The sequence below is a fragment of the Corythoichthys intestinalis genome, chromosome 17, assembly GCF_030265065.1.
Source record: "Corythoichthys intestinalis isolate RoL2023-P3 chromosome 17, ASM3026506v1, whole genome shotgun sequence".
Taxonomy (NCBI): Eukaryota; Metazoa; Chordata; class Actinopteri; order Syngnathiformes; family Syngnathidae; genus Corythoichthys; species Corythoichthys intestinalis.
In genome coordinates this window covers 1872276-1887174 of record NC_080411.1, presented here as the reverse complement: position 1 = coordinate 1887174, position 14899 = coordinate 1872276, and the positions used below count along the sequence as shown (strand labels likewise).

Sequence of the window (14899 nt, the reverse complement as noted above, 5' to 3'; positions counted from 1 at the left end):
GAGCGGAGTTTATTCGACATGGCTAGCGCGAGACAGACTGTTGTCAATGACTCGTGTCGATGTGTTTTTGGTCATTTAAAACTGATTTTACCGTGGATTGGAACATATTCTCGGCTCTGCCGTTCACCATCTGTGCTGCTGAGGAGACGACTTTCGACGCGCAAGAGTGACGTTGCTCGTGAAGAACACGTCACGCAAATAAACGAATCTGATTTGTCGATTGATTTTGTATCTGCTCGAAAAGGCCGTTAATGGGATGGTTCCCAGACTATTTCTCTCAGTGTTTGAAAAATACAGGGAGAATAGTCTGGCAGAGCCAGGCTAGTAAAAAGCTGACCGAGTGGAATCACAGACAAACACAGATTTTTTCGTTGAAAATTCTTGTGAATAAATGCTTAAATCACTTAAACCACTAATTGTGCAAGTTCTCCCACTTGAAAATATTGGAGAGGCCTGTAATTGTCAACATGGGTAAACCTCAACCATGAGAGACAGAATGTGGGGGGAAAAAAAAAAAACACAGAAAATCACATTGTTTGTTTTTGAAAGAATTTATTTGAAAATCATGGTGGAAAGTAAGTATTTGGTTAATACCAAAAGTTCATCTCAATACTTTTAATTTTTATGTACCCTGGCAATAACGGAGGCCAAACGTTTTCTGTACCTCTTCGCAAGCTTTTCACACACTGTTGCTGGTATTTTGGCCCATTCCTACATGCAGATCTCCTCTAGAGCAGTGATGTTTCGGGGCTGTCGTGGGGCAACACGGACTTTCAACTCCTTTCACAGATTTTCTATGGGGTTGAGATCTGGAGACTGGCTAGGCCACTCCAGGACCTTGAAATGCTTCTTGCAAAGCCACTCCTTTGTTGCCTGGCTGTGTGTTTGGGATCATTGTCATGCTGAAAGACCCAGCCACGTCTCATCTTCAATGCCCTTGCTGATGGAAAGAGATTTCCACTCAAAATCTCTCGATACAAGGCCCAATTCATTCTTTCCTTTACACAGATCAGTCGTCCTGGTCCCTTTGCAGAAAAACAGCCCCAAAGCATGATGTTTCCGCCCCCATGCTTCACAGTGGGTATGGTGTTCTTTGGATGCAATTCAGTATTTTTTCTCCTCCAAACACGAGAACCTGCGTTTCCACCAAATAGTTCTATTTTGGTTTCATCTGACCATAACACATTCTCCCAGTCCTCTTCTGGATCATCCAAATGCTCTCTAGCGAACCACAGACGGGCATGGACGTGTACTGGCTTCAGCAGGGGGACACGTCTGGCAGTGCAGGATTTGAGTCCCTGGCGGCGCATTGTGTTACTGACCGTAGCCTTTGTTACTGTGGTCCCAGCTCTCTGTAGGTCATTCACAAGGCCCCCCCCGTGTGCTTCTGGGATTTTTGCTCACTGTTCCTGTTATCATTTTAACGCCACGGGGTGATTATCAGTGGTCTTGTATGTCTTCCATTTTCTAATAATTGCTCCCACAGTTGATTTCTTTACACCAAGCATTTTACCTATTGCAGATTCAGTCTTCCCAGCCTGGTGCAGGTCTACAATTTTGTTTCTGGTGTCCTTCAAGGGCTCTTTGGTCTTGGCCATAGTGGAGTTTGGAGTGTGACTGACTGAGCTTGTGGACCGATGTCTTTCATACCAATAATGAGTTAAAACAGGTGCCATTAATACAGGTAACGAGTGGAGCCTCGTTAGCCCTAGTTAGAAGAAGTTAGACCTCTTTGACAGCCAGAAATCTTGCTTGTTTGTAGGTGACCAAACACTTATTTTCCACTGTAATTTGGAAATAAATTCTTTAAACAATGTGATTTTCAGTTTTTTCCCCCCAAATTCTGTGTCTCATGGTTGAGGTTTACCCATATTGACAATTAGAGGCCTCTCTAATCTTTTCAAGTAGGAGAACTTGCACAATTGTTGGTTGACTAAATACTTATTTTCCCCACTGTATAAAGAAAATAATCAGGATTTCATAAGGAAACGACTTTGAATTTTTTGATGCTGCTGCTCATGGAGACTCATATTTGGCAAAAGTAGGTGCGTGTTTTGGTTTTGGGTCGGTCGCAGCTTTGGTTTTATAAATATTTAAATTTGAAGTTTTTGAAAATAGGCCCTCTACGAATCGGCCCCATTTTCCGTGTCATGTCAATAGGTTATGAAGTCTATGACTAACCCATGACACCTGCTTGAATTCTTTGATATGAATTAACTGTGAATGTCGTTTTATATTTTTCAGATTTACTGAAGAGGCAGATGGACATGGCCGCGTCGAAATATGCGTTTGCTGCTGTTGTGCAGAATTGGCTACGTTACGTCCCAGACCGCGTTGGTGGCAACATTCGCAGCGAAGCTCGTCAGACTGAGGAGGAGGCTTAAGTTTGAAAAAACTTTACTGAGAGTTAATGAAGTTTCTGTTGTTGTGATTCAATTAAAAATAATTTTGAAATCTAGTCAAGTTTTTATTATTCATTCATTAGTAAATGATTAGATTTACCGTAATTTTTGGACTATAAGCCGCTACTTTTTCCCTTCATTTTGAATCCTGCGGCTTATAGTCCAGTGCGGCTTATTTGTTGATTTATTGGGGTTAATAGATAACACATTATTTGACAGCGGCGTCATAAGACCGTCATATTTATGACATGACACTAACATGGGCATTACTGAACGCTTATGACAGATGTCACTAAGTGTCATCCGGCAAATGATGTCACTAACTCCATTTCTATCCACCTCTGATCTTTTACATCCACTCAAAAGTGACATAATTTGCCTGATAACACTAAACAACATCTGTTATAAACATACATTAATGCTCATGACAGTGTCATGTCTTAATTATGACGGTCTTATGACGCAGCTGTCAAATAAAGTGTTACCAAATACCATAACTTCCAATTAATAAAACAACTGGAACAGTAACTGAAGAAATAATTAGCACAGAACATGAATTTTGATTGTTATTTACACCAGTAGCGCTGCAATGCACGCTAGGAGGCATGTTGGACAACAACAGAGTTGACAGCAGAGGTTGACTCTCTCCCCCAAGGGAGCAGTGATGGCCAAATGAAGCTTCTTGAAGCTCTGCAGCCAACTGGTTCAAAGCTTCATGGTGGTTCATTTGAGCTTATGACAGTCGTATAATAACGCTGTCAAACCAATCCAGTGAGCACAACTGCAGATTATAGTCCAGTGCGGCTTATCTATGAACAAATGCAGTTTTTGGGTCAAATTTGGTGGGTGGTGGCTTATAGTCAGGTGCGCCTTATAGTGCAAAAATTATGGTAATGTTTTTTTTTTTTTCAATCGTTCATGTATAATCTTTTGTTGGTCAGCCTAGCTGTTTCTTCTGTCTGTAAATAATGCAGGACCTCTAAATATGGGCATATTTGAAAGCATTAATAGCATGGTGGTTGAAAATGAAGGAAAACATAACATTGATTCAGCGTTGTTCTAATAATAACAATTTATCGAAATGACGTTTAGGTTTTGTAAGGATTTCAACGTTGGAACAACATTAATCGAGGGTGCAAAAGTGATGACAAATCAGCGCCGGGTGTCAACGTTGATTCAACCAAGGGCATAGGTTTGCATAGGGACGGTAGGGACATAACACTACCAACTTTTCAGGAAGCTCAAATTGTCCCTACCAACTTATAAGTAGGGCTGTCAAAATTATCGCGTTAACGGGTGGTAATTAATTTTTTTAAATTAATCACGTTAAAATATTTGACGCAATTAACGCACATGCCCCGCTCAAACAGATTAAAATGACAGCACAGTGCAATGCCAACTTGTTACTTGTGTTTTTTGGAGTTTTGTCACCCTCTGCTGGCGCTTGTGTGTGACTGATTTTATGGGCTTAAGCACCCATGAGCATTGTGTAATTATTGACATCAACAATGGCGGGCTACTAGTTTATTTTTTGATTGAAAATTTTACAAATTTTATTGAAACGAAAACATTAAGAGGGGTTTTAATATAACATTTCTATAACTTGTACTAACATTTATCTTTTAAGAACTACAAGTCTTTCTATCCATGGATCTCTTTAACAGAATGTCAGTGTTAATGTCATCTTGTTGATTTTTTGTTATGATAAACAAATACAGTACTTATGTACAGTAAAAATTTTAATCGTTTGACAGTCCTACTTACAGTATAAGCAATCTTATTTGCATTAAGTAATGAATTCAGGTGTAAAGATCATTTAAATTGTCTTCCCATGTGTTGTTAGGATAGAATTGACCCAACCATGATTAGGTGCATGACTTTCATTATGTTCAGACTTACATATAACCCTTTTCACTTGCTGAATGTGCCGTTCCATTTTTCCCCCCCCTCAAACACACGTTTGATTGGCTGTTGACTAGAACCCCCACATCCATACAATCCCAACAGAAATACATGTCAATATGTTGCCTCCTTCACCCCCTTTGAAGAAGAGGGATATTAGAAGTTTTTTTGTTTTTTTTTCAGCCAGCAGCAGCCTCTGTAAGTAATGTAAAAAGATGTCAATGTTGTGGAGGTGGGGAACACGCCACTAATTTTGCTACTGAAAGTCTGACCTGCATGAGAGTTAGCATAACATTAAACTGTGTGAACTTGCTAACCTGTAAAACTTGAATAGAAAGCTTCCTGTATGTTTCTACTGTCAACTTTAACTGTGCATTTTTTGCATTGATTCATTAATTAAAATGTATTTATTCTCTACATTTAAAAAAAAAGTATATTTGCAGCCTATGCACATTTTTTAACCCCCGCCCCCCCAAAAAAACAAAAATACAACAGGATATCGGTGCCACTTTTCCTGTCGTGTTTTCCACGTCTCTCTCCCCTAACACACCTGAATCAAATGATTATGTCATCAGCAACCTCTCCAGAAGCCTGATAATGATCCTGATTATTTTGATCCAGGTGTGTTGGAGGAGAGAGACATGGGAAACACGACGACAGGAAAAGTGGCACCAAGGTCCGGATTTAGTGAACCCTGCTTTATATGAAGCAAGCATTTTAAAAAATGACTTTCTCCCTATGAAAATAATTGTAACTTTTTTTCATTTTTATGTAGTAACCAGCAATTTTTGAGAAATGTACTCAACATGGACTTGGTACCCAATCTGTTTCGTCTTATTAATGTCCCGTCGTAACAGCATCCCTACCAATGTTGAGACCAAATTTTGGATTCAACGATATAAGATTTGACAGCGGAATGTTGATTCAACATCATTTTAACGTCTGTCTGCTATCTGGGAAGTAATGTGGTGGGCCAAATCTAGTCCCCAGGCCGGCAGTTGGAGACCTTCGCGCTACCCACTGATTTGAAGTTTGTACACTATTTAGAAAGCCCAATTTAAAACCCTGGCGCTATTTGAAGTCCCGCCTCTAACCCCTTGACGTCACGTCTCCCTCTTGCCCTGTGTACCTGCTCCTTTTCGGGGGCGTCCCTGCCACCGCCGCCGCCGCTCCCGCCGGCGAGCGAAGAGGCCACCTTGGGGGGCGCGGGGGCCCGTTCGCAGGTGCATCCCTCCAGCAGGTACATCCCTGACGGCCTGGCGCTGTGTTGGTTGTCGAAGTAGAAGAGGAGGTTCTGGTAAAGCGCGAAGAACTTGTCTGTCCAGCGGACGTTCTCGGAACTCCGCTTGCTGACCAGGCCGCGCTTGGCGCCCTCCTTGCGGGCCACCAGGGCCAGGTACAGGGCGTGGCCCTCGTTGTAGCGCACGCTTTTCTGCATCTGGACCCAAGCACCTGCCTACCTGCCTCAGTCGCCGAGGGCGCGCGTCACGGCCTCGTTGGCGTGAATCCGGGTGAGAGAGAGAGAGCGGGCGCGCGCATCCGAAGTTGATTTTCTGAGAGGGCGAGCCCGAATCTCCCGCCCCGAAAAGGGCGAGGGGGAGGAGCGGTCCGCGGAGATCCGAACGAGCTCGGACGCCGAATGACGGCGGCGGCAGGATGAGCGCTAATCGGCTTTCATCTTTTGCTCTTAAAGGGCCAGCACACCCCCGACAAACAAAAACGTTCCGCTGGCTTTCAGAGTCAGCTTTTGAAATAAATTTCGGCTTTTAAAGGATGGTTCGCCCCAATTTTAAGATTTTCAGATGTGTTTTTTTTTCTCTTTAAACTCTCTCAGTGCCATTTCAGACATGAGAGACCTCCAATCCAATGTGTCTCTTTTCCAGGGCCGTTCCTGACGAATTTGGTAACAAAGGCAACATGTTTGCTGGTGCCCCCCACAACAATACACTCACACTGTGATTCTTTACCAGTTTGTGTGTGGGAAGGTAATGGCGGCAGCCGGCAGACACGTGCAGAGGGAGGGGCGGAGGGTGCTTGAGCACCTGCCCCTTTGCCGCTACATGCCCAAAGTGCCCCTTTTGACTGGGCTTTCTTTATTTATTGTGCGTATGTGTATGCTGGCCGACTGTGCTGGCATGCCACTGAGTACTTGAAAACACCTTAAAAAAAAAAGAAAAGTTGTCTGCGTGCCGCTAGGCCGCCACATAACCCCTCCCCCCTGCACGGCCACTCGCTTGCTGGCTAGTGTCGGGCCACTCGCCGGCCTCCACGATGGGGCGGGGAACTCCATCGCTTCCGCGTCGCATTGCGATACTCCTGTGGGACCCCGATGTCAAGCCGGCCCCGCATTGGGATCACGTCCCTAATGATAGCCAGCCGTGGCTAGCGAGCGTGGTCTGCACGGGGCGGGGGGGCCACGGGCAGTCGCGTGAGTCAAATTAAAGGGGAAGTTCAGAATTTTTGACATGAGACCTAATCTTCGAGTTAGCGGGGTTTTAAACTTCCTCGGCCATTCACATGTACTCGCTTCACCAGGAGAACCTTCTGAGCAATGATTGATTTTAAACCACTACACTGTAGTGTTTTACTGACAAAACTGTGCATCCAGCCTCCTTCAGGTCGTTCACCAGATCCTGCCATGTAGTTCTAGGCTCAGCCCTACTTTTCTCATCATGAGTGATGCCCTACGCGGGGAGATTTTACATGGTCAATCGCCACGTTCATGTCAGCATTTTTCACCAGTTCCTCATGTTCCTCGTCCTGATTGGAAAGTAAGTTTATTAGTTAGCCTGACTTTTGTTTGGTAAGTTTTTGGATCACCACAGCCTTTGTTTTGTACTTTGTGCTTTTGTTTGAACCTTGCCTTTTTGATCCCCAGTCCTTTTGGTTGTACTTTGTGCTTTTATTTAGTTATAATTAAAACCTTTTTGAGTTCTCTGCCACCTGCCTTGCATTATTGATTCCCTGCATTTGGGTCCACACAACCTGCCTGCCCACGCATTTCCTGACATTTCCAGCTTTGTGACACTCAACCATTTTTTCTCTGGCGTCTTTCGAAAAGCTCTCTGGTCTTGCCCATGGTAGCAGTTGGATGCACGGGTGACAATTATGAGCTCAAACGGGTGGTGGGTGGGTGGTTACTCATGGGGTAAAGGTGGACTTTTTTAAGGTAGACTGACAACCCTTTGAGTGTCATAAATTATTGCTGATTCTCAGGGGTACAATTACTTACAGTGCTGGCCAAAAGTATTGGCACGCCTGTAATTCTGTCAGATTATGCTCAATTTCTCCCAGAATATGATTGCAATTACAAATGCTTTGGTAGTAATATCTTCATTGATTTTGCTTGCAATGAAAAAAAAAATCATTATCATTTTACACAAAACTCCAAAAATGTGCCAAACAAAAGTATTGGCACCCTCAGCCTAATCCGAGGTAGCACAACCTTTAGACCAGTGGTTCTTAACCTTACTAAAGGTACCGAACCGAAGTTTCACATGTGGATTCACCGAACCCTTCAGAATGAGATCATAAAGCAAATTTTTTAAATTCAAAACTAACATATCTAAGCTAGCACGCTAATTAGCAACTAGCAAAATGCTTCTCAAAATTGCTTTATAAACAGGACAAAATTTGAGACCACACTGCCCGATGGTCCGTTTTATTCCTTCATACCAAGGGCGAGTCAACCTTCCACTGAGCAAACTAGTTTCTCCTCACATCAGATTCAGGACTAGCAGTTAAAAAAATAGATTAAGCATGTAAATTGGGAGCAAACCATGCTAAAACCTGGTCTAAAAAGCCACTTTGCCGAGATTTAATCAGCGTATGAAAATAGGGCTGTGAATTTCTTTACCTGCGCCGACCCCCTTAGACTTACTCACCAAACCCCTGAGGTACGATGGAACCCAGGTTGAGAACCACTGATTTAGACAAACTAACTGCGAACAACCGCTACTGGTATCCATCAATGAGTTTCTTACAATGCTCTGCTGGAATTTCAGGCCATTCTTCTTTGCCCAACTGCTCCAAGTCTCTGACATTTGAAGGGTGCCATGTTCAGATCTCTCCACAGGTGTTCTAAGGGATTCAGGTCTGGCCACTTTAGAAGTCTCCACTGCTCTCTCTCAAACCATTCCCTAGTGCTTTTTGAAGTGTGCTTTGTGTCATTGTCCTGCTGGAAGATATGTGACCTCTGAGGGAGACCCAGCTTTCTCACTCCGGGCCCGACATTATGCTGCATAATTTGTTGGTAGTCTTCAGACTTCATAATGCCAAAGCAGTCCAGTGCCAGAGGAAGCAAAGCAACCCCAAAACATCAGGGAACCTCCGGCATGTTTGACTGTGAGGACGTGCTCTAATCTTTGAAAGCCTCGTTTTTCCCCCCGGTAAAATCTATGTTGATACCTTTTCCCAAAATGCTCTACTTTTGTCACATCTGACCAGAGAACATTCTTCCATCAACGTTTTTGACTTTCTCAGGTAAGTTTTGGCAAACTCCAACCTGGCTTTTTTGTGTCTTTGGGTCAGATGTGGGGTCTTACGATAGAGTCCCTTTTCATTCAGACGCCGATGGATAGTACGGGTTGACGCTGTTGTACCCCCAGACTACAGGACAGCTTGAAGTTCTTTGGATGTTAGTCGAGGTTTTTTATCCACCATCCGCACAATAGTTTGTTGAAATCTCTCGTTAATTTTTCTTTTCTGTCCACAATTAGGGAGGTTAGCCACAGTGTCGTGGGCTTTACACTTATGGATGACACTGTGCACGATATACACAGGAACATTCAGGTCTTTGGAGATGGACTTGTAGCCTTGAGATTGCCCATGCTTCCTCACAATTTTGCTTCTTAATTCCTCAGACAGCTCTTTGGTCTTCTGTCTTTTCTCCATGCTCAATGTGGTACACACAAGGACACAGGTTGAGTCAACTTTAATCCATTGTAACTGGCTGCCAGTGTGATTTAGTTATTACCACCACCTTTTATATGCCACAGGTAAGTAACAGGTGCTGTTAATTACACTAATTAGAGAAGCATCACATGATTTTTCAAAGGGTGCCAATACTTTTGTCTACCCCAATTTTGGAGTTTTGTATAAAATGATAATGATTCTGGGAGAAATTAAGCATTATCTAACAGAATTGCAGGGGTGCCAATACTTTTGGCTATGAACCCCAGTAAATTACAAATGAATTATTAAAATATTATACAATGTGATGTTACGTCCCAAGGACAGCTTGCGAAAGGCATAAACGAGCCACGCAAATTCACAAGTGGCACAAATTTATTTACACAACGATCACACTCGCAACGAATATGTACAAAATGTGGATGAAGCGCGGCTTCAGGGTAAGCCCAGGCCAAAACAACAAACAAAAGGAATCTACACTTGAACCCCACCCGCTAACTAAACCCTGATCATGAAAAAGAACAAAGAAAAGACAGCCACTAACCTAGCTTCTTACGCTAAACAAAACAGGAGAAAACGGGTTGAACAGAAATGGCGACTTACCCCTACTTGCTTCAGTGCTCTTATTTACAGTGGTGAACAAAAAAACCCTCACCGAAAAAGCGGGAGTGTATCAGACTAGCGATCAAATGCAAACGAGCGTGAATGGCGAGCAAACAGCTGGCGAGGAGGACCGCGGCAGAATGCTGTCAAATGCGACCTCCCAGAGCGTTGACAGCGGCAGGTTTTTGAAGCTTTTTTTCTGGCGACGATCAGCTGACTGGAAGAGTCTCAGAAAATGAACTATTAAACTGCTAGGGGCCGTCACATGCGAGTTCCAGATTTTTTTTCTCTATCAGTGGAAATCTTCCATCTTTTGATTGAAATTTCAGACCTGTGCCTATTTTCTAAATGGGTGAACTTGCAAAATCACAAGGGCAGCAAATACTTCTCCTAACTGTATTAGGGCTGTACGATATACTCTATATTGTCATGTTTAACAAATAAAAGAATATCATGATGGCCCTCGTATCCTTCGATTTTTCGGAGAAAAACGTTTGGACACCCATCGTTCATGAAGGAATACTACTCCCAGTCAAAATGGATTGCATGTTTATTTGTGTCATTTGCAGTGAATGAGTTAATAATGGCCCAAACTCTTACTTTGAAACCCTAAGATGAATTCAAGCTAGTAATTATCTTCCAAATAAAAAGAATTAAACAGGAAGTCGCAGTTCACCAAGCGTGGCAACTTCATTAGGTACACGTGATGTTCTCCAACTCAACCAAACAGATGTCACGGGGACAGATGTTATGCGGGTGTCTGCCTTGATTGGCGACCCCCCTTTGACCTCAAGATGGCCGTCAAAGACACAATGTGGCTCACACGCACACAATGTGCTACTAATCTGTTAGGCTGCTTAGCGTTTAACACGCGCACGCGCGCGTACACAAAGCTACACCAAGTTGTTTGATCAGTGGTGAGCAGTCAAGGACAGTCACATATACATACACAGTACAAGGTGATGTTCCATTTTTCAGTTAATGTTTTATTGCTGCCACAATGTATCGAATAATTAAATGCTAATTGATGATCACATGAAATCCCCCACTCATTGGCTGACACTGATACATTTCAAGATGTTATTGTTTTTAAATGTTTCAATAATCTTGCGCCGCCACATCTGTCAGCACTGCTTCAGCCTTACAGTCTAACCATAACCCTCAGATCAGCTGACCACCTGCTTCAAGAAGTCCCAAGATCAAGGCTGAAGCTGAGGGGCAGAGGCGTCGCATCCCATTAGGCAAACCAGGCAATTGCCTAAGGCCCCCATCCAGCAGGGGCCCCAACAGATTTTGCACACGCAGCTTTACTGCACTGTCACAGAGACAAGTGTAGGGAGTGTTTTAATACCATGGAATCATTTGGCAGATTATTTACATTTTGAGTTCCGCAGCTACTACAATTGAACATTACTGAACAATACTGTCTTCTGTCTGCATGGACTTTGATTGTGTTGTTCTAGTGGGTGACTTTAACATTCATGTTGATAATCCTGAAGAAGGATGTGCTAGAGAGCTTTTAAATATTTTGGATACATTTGGTTTATCTAAGCATGTCACAGTTCCAACACATAAACGAGGGCACATACTGGATCTAATAATATCCAAAGGTCTTAACATCTCTGAGGTCACAGTGAATGATGTTGCTCTGTCTGATCACTACTGCATTATGTTTAAAATGACCACCCCTGTCCATCCTCTGAAAAGGGAAACGGAGGTGATTAGGAAGCGTTACATAAGTGATAACACTTGTGCGTTATTCACACAGGCCTATGCCTCACCATTAACCCCTACAATAGCTCCAGTGGAAGAACTTGTAAATAGTTTCAGTTCCAGTGTGATGACTGTAATTGACACTACTGCCCCGATTAAGACAAAAACTTTGTCAAGAAAGAAGAGGTCACCCTGGAGAAATGCCATACTAGCTATAAAACAAAAGCAAGTTTGTAGACGAGCAGAACGCAGATGGCGAAAAAACAAACTCCTAGTTTTTTATGATATCTACAAAGAGAGTCTTCGCAAATACAACCAGGAACTGAAAAATGCTAGACAATCATATTTTTCAGAGATCATTAGTACAAACACCAACAATACTCGCACGCTATTTTCTGTTGTTGACAAACTGACAAACCCACAAGCATCAATACCTCAGGAATTGGCATCTGAGGTGTCCTGTAATAATTTCGCAGCATTCTTTACACACAAAGTACTAAAGATTAGACAGACTGTGTGCAACTCCAGATTAACAAATGTTACACTAAATGCCTCCCAAAATGTCCCCCACGTCAATCTTAGACAGTTTAGCCTCTTGGACTATGCCACTTTAACAGAAATTGTGTCGAAATTAAAGCCCACAACATGCTGCCTTGACATCCTTCCTTCAAACTTTTTCAAAACTGTTTTTCATTGCATAGCCCCAGACATACTTCAGATTATAAATACTTCTCTCCAAACAGGAGAGTTTCCTCAGACTTTAAAAACTGCAGTAATAAAACCTCTCCTAAAAAAAAACTAATCTGGATGCCTCAACCATTAGTAATTACAGGCCAATATCAAATCTGACATTCCTGGGGAAAATTATCGAAAGGGTTGTGTTCGAACAGATCCAGAATTTTATGATGCAAAACAATCTTTTTAACTCATTTCAGTCTGGATTTCGGCCACAGCACAGCACCGAGACTGTGCTTATCAAAGTCCTAAATGATATTCGTCGGAATACCGATGCAGGCAAATCATCTGTTCTGCTACTATTGGATCTCAGCGCCGCATTTGACACGGGTGATCACAACATACTACTCAGCAGATTGGAACAGTGGGTAGGGCTTACTGACACTATTCTTCAGTGGTTCACATCCTATTTACATGATAGAGATTTCTTTGTGTCAATTGGAAACTATCAGTCAGAGCGAACCAAATTCACGTGTGGAGTCCCTCAAGGGTCAATTCTTGGACCACTCTTATTTAACATCTATATGCTTCCGTTAGCTCAGATAATGGAACAGTATGACATCTCCTATCACGCCTATGCAGATGACACACAACTGTACATTTCTGTGTCCCCACATGATTATAGTCCCTTAGTTACCCTGAGCAAATGCATTCATCAAATCAATGAATGGATGTGCCAGAATTTTCTCCAGTTAAATGTGGAGAAGACAGAGGTGATCATTTTTGGGCCAAAAAAGGAAAGGTCAAAGATAAGCAGCCAACTTAGCACAATGTCACTTACAGCTACAAATCAAGTCAGAAACCTTGGCGTAATTATTGACTCAGACCTAAAATTTGATAGCCATCTAAAGTCCGTCACTAAATCCGCTTATTACCACCTAAAAAATATAACCAGAAATAAGGGGCTTCTGACTCAACAAGACATGGAAAAACTTATGCATGCATTCATTTTCAGCAGATTGGACTATTGCAACGGTATATTTACAGGTCTTGATAAAAAATCAGTCAGGAAGTTGCAGCTGGTACAGAATGCTGCAGCCAGAGTCCTCACAAATACAAGGAAGCTGGACCACATTACACCAGTTTTGAAGTCGCTACACTGGCTTCCAGTAAGTCAAAGGATAGACTATAAAATACTACTGCTCGTCTACAAAACACTTAATGGCCTTGGACCAAAATACATGCTTGACTTGTTAGAGTCCTATGAGACATCTAGACCCTAAGGTCGTCTGGAACCGGTCTTCTGCATGTTCCAAGAACAAGAACCAAGCAGGGTGAGGCAGCATTTAGTTATTATGCTCCTCACCTCTGGAACAAGTTACCCGAACGTCTGAAGTATGCTCAAACTGTTAGCTCTTTTAAATCAGGGCTAAAAACGCTTTTGTTTAGCACTGCATATCTATAACTGTCTATATATTTCAATCTACCTGCTTTCTATTCCTCTTGTGCTTATCTCCATTGCTGATTTCAATTATTATTAGTAGTAGTAGTTTTTGTTTTATTTTTATTTTATTTATTTTTATTCTGTGATTAAATGCGATCTTTTGTCTTCGTTTCTACGTTGTGTTGATTGAAATGGGATTTTTATGATCTTCGTGTGATGTAAAGCACTTTGAATTGCCTTGTGTTGAATTGTGCTATATAAATAAATTTGCCTTGCCTTGCCTTGCCATTACACTAGCGCGTGGGTGGCCAACAAATTTTATTGGGGGGAGCCGTGGCCAGGCCTGGCCACCCCCTGGTGGCACCATTATTCTACATCGCACAAAATGCAAGGCGACTCATGTCAATAAGCCGGAGACGTATTCCGCGCTTGATGGCAATACGTCGGTACCTGGGAATGATCAAATTATTAGTTTTGTATCAAACTTTATTTGGGCAATTCTTTATTTACGGTATTTGTGGATACCTTATAATTTGTAGACAAATATATTGTTTAAATGCATTTAACCTATTTGAAGTTTAGTTTAAGTCCCTCCCAATGCCATTTGATTGACAGACCATTCCTTTCATTAAAAGCAAAATAGAAAAGATAAGCGTAATAGAAACAATGAAAAACAATTGTTTCCCCCTTTTTTTTGTGGCAAAAGTGAAAGTCAATAAAAAAGTTATTTTATTATTATTTATTCATTTATTTCTCTTTATATTTATCATTCACGTGTTTTTTTTAATTTAGGCACTATTGTGATTCCATACATTTTGCCATAACTGCCACATACTGTCTAATTTTTTTATTTTTATTTTTTTTAACAGCAATGATGATTTTTACAATTCGAAAAGCAGTTTGGTATAGCATTCAAACACCGTGTTGGCCGCTTAATTCATTTTCTTCTTCTTTGATGGTATATATACAGCAGCCAACGGTGTTTGAGCTTTATTATCACCACCGCATGGACATATACTGGACTGTCTCAGGAAATTAGAATATTGTGTATTCTAATTTTATGAGACAGTCCTGTATGTTATGTTTAATTCTTTTTTTTCTCTTTTAGCACCACGGTCTTCTTTGATAGACCCGGCGTCTCCAGAACCTACACCAGGAACAGTTGCTCAAGTAGGATTTTTCAGAGAATTGGTTGGAATCGTGCTCTTACAGTGCTACAACCTCTCACCCCCCCCCCCCCTCCTGCTAA

General features: G+C 42.1%; 1 protein-coding gene across 5 annotated transcripts in view; it reads right to left on the bottom strand.

Annotated features, from left to right (window-relative positions):
* LOC130905870 (ras-specific guanine nucleotide-releasing factor 2-like) overlaps window positions 1-14899 on the bottom strand; it is a 59648-nt gene that overhangs the window by 40466 nt on the left and 4283 nt on the right. For 3 of the 5 annotated variants that reach the window (XM_057819618.1, XM_057819619.1, XM_057819620.1), the window contains one exon: window positions 5434-11133. The exons of the other annotated variants lie outside the window; for them this stretch is intronic. In XM_057819618.1, coding sequence (XP_057675601.1) covers window positions 5434-5742 — 309 coding nt within the window. In that variant the 5' untranslated portion in view covers window positions 5743-11133. The remainder of the gene's footprint in view (window positions 1-5433; window positions 11134-14899) is intronic. 5 annotated transcript variants of the gene reach the window in all.